Source organism: Perca flavescens, chromosome 1 (assembly GCF_004354835.1).
Source record: "Perca flavescens isolate YP-PL-M2 chromosome 1, PFLA_1.0, whole genome shotgun sequence".
In the NCBI taxonomy this organism is placed as follows: Eukaryota; Metazoa; Chordata; class Actinopteri; order Perciformes; family Percidae; genus Perca; species Perca flavescens.
In genome coordinates this window covers 12,596,048-12,601,139 of record NC_041331.1, presented here as the reverse complement: position 1 = coordinate 12,601,139, position 5,092 = coordinate 12,596,048, and the positions used below count along the sequence as shown (strand labels likewise).

Genomic DNA, 5,092 nt, shown 5'->3' with positions numbered 1-5,092 from the left:
AGAATTAGGACTACCACTGTCTGAAAATACTGGTTAGCTGATTGGATAAACCATCCGTCTATCACCACCTAAACCCGCCTCAAAACCATCGCTGATTGGCCCGGTCGTTTGGCTAACGGCTCCAAATTTTCTCTATCTCAAGATGCCAGACTGATCTCCGAGTGGAAAACTGGAGCTCGCGAGATCAGTGTCATGAGGCTAAAGTTAATACACATAAATTTCAAAACGGTCAAAATGACCGTCCAGGCCACAGGGGTACCATCAAGCAGCATGTATGCTACTCAGCATTAATGGGCCACCTCTTTCTGAATTCCCCTATAACCGAGCCTTGGAGTTATTTTTCCAAAAGCCAAGAAAAATCAAATGCACACAGCAAGGCTGCCAACTTTGCCACTGATGCAAATATGCAATTAATTTCATTATGAATGGTTTCATTCTATAGCCTACTTTGGGTTTTGGTTTCCCTATGAAGAATTTCTTGTAAAATTCATTTTGTAGACCTACAGTTCCTCAAAAATACAGTTCAATCAAAACAAAATGAAAATATGCCTCATTGTTTCTGAATAGAGGTGAATAAATATATTTGTTTGTGTTGCAGCAAAGTGTCAGTTCCGTTTAATACGTAAAACATTTGGCGGCAGGGCGCCAATCCTAGAGGAAACACTGTTTAGGTTATGTCAGAAAATTAAAATAAGAAGGGCTTGAAACGTGGGATGACTCAGTATCAGTTAATGGATTTATTATCTAGAAAATTGTGAATTGCAAAACAATAATTGATCAAACTGTAATGGTATGTTTTGAAACCGTTTCATCACAGAAAAGCATTTTAATGATATTTTAGATCTTTTTTATGAAAAGTAAAAAGCATTTCAGGAAAAATATTAAACACTAAAATAAATGCAATGTATTCTAGTTATTCACATATAGTACATTTGGGCAGCCATATCTAGCCACATATGTCTACAAATGAAAAATGCATCAGTCAATAAACACAGCTTTTGCTTTCTGAAAGTGGTTTTATTTTGTGTTCAGTTAAAATGAATGACACGATAGTTATTCACACTCATTAAAACTACAAACCTGATTAAGGGCTGAATTGAATCAATATGCGTCACATTTCTTTTCTAAGAAACTAATGACAGACAATTTTCATAACTTTTCTTTTGTATGATTTGGCATCGTTCAAAATTGTGGTAGCCATTTGTATACCGCAACTCCTCTACTAACTACACTGTTTCTATTTCTCCACAGGTAAGCAGTAGAATGGTGTCTGGGGAGGCAGGAGGGCACAGCTACTTGGTGGCATGCTGGCAGCCCATCCTGATCCTCATGCTGGGCACCGTCCTTTCTGGCTCCACCACCGGTTGCCCCTCCCGATGTGACTGCAGCGGTCAGGAGCGTTCGGTCGTGTGCCATCGACGAAGACTAGCAGCTCTTCCTGAGGGCATACCCACAGAAACTAGGCTGCTTGACCTCAGCAAGAACCGTCTCAAAACTCTGGGGAATGAGGAGTTCATCAATTACCCCCAGCTGGAGGAGCTGCAACTTAACGAAAACACAATTTCATCCATTGAGCCTGGAGCTTTTAGCAACCTTATGAACCTTCGAACTCTAGGCTTGCGCAACAACCAGCTGAAGCTCATTCAGCTGGGGGTGTTCACAGGCCTGACCAACCTCACCCAGCTGGATATTAGTGAGAACAAAATTGTCATTCTGCTCGACTATATGTTCCAGGAGCTGTACAACCTGAGGGCTCTGGAGGTTGGTGACAACGACCTAGTATTCATCTCACCCCGATCATTTCATGGCCTCAGCAACCTTGAAAGCCTCAACATCGAGGGTTGCAATCTTGCCTCAGTGCCCACTGATGCCCTTAGTCATTTGCATAACCTGTTGTCACTTCGATTAAGCTATCTGAACGTCACAGTCATTAAGGATTACTCCTTTAAGAGGCTGTATCGGCTCAGAGTGCTGGAAATTTCTCAAATGCCTGCCCTGGATACCATGACCCCAAAATGCTTGTTTGGACTCAACCTCACATCATTGTCCATCACAAACTGTAATCTTACTGTCATCCCCTACCAAGCCATCAGTCACCTAAGATATCTCCGGTTTTTGAATCTGTCTTTCAATCCCATTCATACTGTGGAAGGGAACAAACTGTTCAATCTGCAGAAGCTCCAGGCTTTTTATTTGGCTGGTGGGAGATTAGCTGCCATTGAGCCCTACTCTTTCCGAGGACTCAACCACCTCCGTGTACTCAATGTATCCAGCAACAGCTTGAACACCCTAGAGGAGTCCGTTTTCCACTCAGTGGGAAACCTGGAGACTCTGGCTTTGTATGACAATCCGTTGGCCTGCGACTGTCGCTTGCTCTGGGTCTTCCGCCGGCGGTGGAGGCTCAACTTTAACCGACAACAGCCCATGTGCGCTTCACCTGAGGTTGTTCAAGGAAAAGAGTTCAAGGACTTCCCAGACATTCTTCCTTCTGACTATTTCATCTGCCAGAAATCAAAGATCATGGATTATAAGGTTCAAGAAAGCCATGTCGATGAAGGAACTACGGTTCATTTTGCTTGCCAAGCTGAGGGTGATCCAGTCCCTGTGATAATGTGGCTATCCCCTAAGAAGGAATACATCACTACCAAAACTGTGGGGTCAAGGCTTTCTGTGTCTAATGAGGGTACGTTGGAGGTGCGTTACGCCCAAATCCAAGACAACGGCACCTACTTGTGCATTGCAAGCAATGCAGCAGGCAATGACACCAAAGCTGCTCACCTTTTTGTGCATAGCTATTCCCCCAATTGGCCCCACCAGCCAAACAAGACATTTGCCTTCATTTCCAACCAGCCCAGCGATGAAGGTACTAATGTGACCCGGGCCACTGTTACATTTCCGTTTGATGTAAAGACACTTATCATTGCAACCACTATGGGATTTATCTCTTTCCTCGGAGTTGTCCTCTTCTGTCTTGTAATATTATTTCTCTGGAGTCGGGGGAAAGACAATACTAAGTCAAGTATAGAGGTTGAATATGTGCCACGTAAAGAGGAACCAGAGGAGGCCAGTCCAACCGAGGCACCCATACAATTCAACATGAAAATCATGTGAACTTCGAATGGAAGCCATGTAAGCTTAAAAACTGCAGTCGGGATGCATACTATCTTCGCTTCAAATATGTACTCACTTTAAAAGCGATAGAAATTGCACAGCAGCAAATGCATCTTGACACTATACCCTCAATTTTTTTTTTTTTTACTTGAGGGACTGTATCTTTAAAAGCAAATGTTGAATTTAAAATATTCAAATTTCTGTAAATTTATATTGGCAATAATTAGTATGTTAACATGCACTCAACCACCTGATGACTGTGTTTAACCAAATTAAGCTAATAGTTTAAATAAGCAGATGGATCACAGTAGATGGATTTCCAAAAATAAACGTTTACATGATAGGTGGGTTACGGTCGGAATAAATGTGGAGATTAGTCTGCAAGTTTTGGAGCACAAAATAAGAAAAATATCTTGTTAGGATCTTGCTTCTGTCTTTTGCTTTGATGGATGTACAACAGCACAATAACCCATTATTAGAGCCCAAGTTCTGCTGCTTGAAATGCTAAGTTGAAAGCAATTTCTCCGTTTTATATTGTCCCATTACAAGCAATTGACAATTGTGACATGAGTATTATGGGTATTTATAGATGGATAGAAAAAGGGATTGAGGATATAGTCATATTTTGAGGGAATAAGGAAGTACTTTCAAAAAAGAAGTTGTAAAATTACAAAGATAGGCTAAACTTTGAAACTTAAAATTTTGAGAAAGGAAAATAACAGTATTACAAGACTAAAAGTGATAACTTTGAAAATATGGTGATACTATTTAGAGAAATAAGTTTTAATATGAGAAACCATGTTTTAGAAAACATTTTTGAACAGCAATTCTCCAAAATTTAAATTTTAGTATTAAGAATCAGTTGGTGTATTAGACAGAGGAGCCAGTGAAACTTACCACCCTTTGTGGGTCAGTGAGCAGAAGCCTTCAACATTAAATTGTGTTTTGATATTTTCTCTGCACACTTCGGCATTGCCGTCTGCAAGAAAACCTGTCAAAAATCAAGTAGAAGCCCGTTTCTCCATTACTTGTCATAGACGAGCAATTGGGCTTCAATTATCAGTTATAATAACTGGAGTATTGCCTTAAAGGTGCACTATGAGTTCCTGCATGGTTTCAGCGCGATTTAATTTTTGTCTCAAATCGTAGGCATCTCTCCTTGATCCGCTAGCTGCCTGCCCCCTGAATACACTGTGAAAAAGCCCGGTCTCGGGAGACAACACAGGGGTCATAAACGTCAAACACTAGGGGCACAGGCTGCGCACCAAAATACAACAAACCACATTCCGGCCAATCACCAACAAGATGGTTGGGGGAGAGGGTGGGGGTTAGTGCGTCTTTTTCACTGAAATTAAGGCTGCTGCTCTAGAAGCACCCCCTCCCCCAACCATCTTGTCGGTGATTGGCTGGAACGTGGTTTGTTGTATTTATAAATATAATGATTATAGTGTTTGTTTGACGTTTATGACCCCCCTGTGTTGTCTTGAGACTGGGCTTTTTCACAGTGTATTCAGGGGGCAGGCAGCTAGAGGATCAAGGAGAGATGCCTACGATTTGAGACAAAAATTAAATCACGCTGAAACCATGCAGGAACTCATAGTGCACCTTTAATCTGGTTACAGTCAAATTAGAAGCGTGCATGTTAACACACTGAATAAAAGAGAAAAAAAAGCCAGTCCTACAATATGTGCTCCTTTCTGCCAGCAAAGGAAGTTTGTCATTAAATGTATTAACATATTCAGCTATACATATTTTTTCTGTATTTTATTCTTTCCTTGTACATTATGCTATAGCACAATAGTAATGCTTTTAATGGCTGTGAGTTTTAAACATTACAATCTAAAGAGCAGATTAGATATTCATGTTTTTGATGTAATTCAACCAAAAGAGAGAGTTACAACTTTGCGGAGTACCCTATCAGATTAGCAATTTATCATCAAGTGCAAAATTAATTTGTTTACCTATTTGGCAGCTTAAGTGT

The 5,092-nt window shown here is 40.8% G+C and overlaps 1 protein-coding gene across 1 annotated transcript; it reads left to right on the top strand.

Moving 5' to 3' along the window:
* The first annotated feature begins 1,254 nt into the window (after positions 1–1,254).
* lingo1b (leucine rich repeat and Ig domain containing 1b) lies at positions 1,255–3,111 on the top strand. The gene has a single exon (XM_028584771.1). It carries the CDS (start codon positions 1,264–1,266, stop codon positions 3,109–3,111), a length of 1,848 nt encoding a protein of 615 aa, XP_028440572.1. The 5' UTR covers positions 1,255–1,263.
* The last annotated feature ends 1,981 nt before the right edge of the window (positions 3,112–5,092 follow it).

What these genes read in the sequence shown, in the direction of transcription:
- lingo1b (XM_028584771.1), top strand. Translation starts at nt 1,264, where the DNA reads ATGGTGTCTGGGGAGGCAGGAGGGCACAGCTACTTGGTGGCATGCTGG.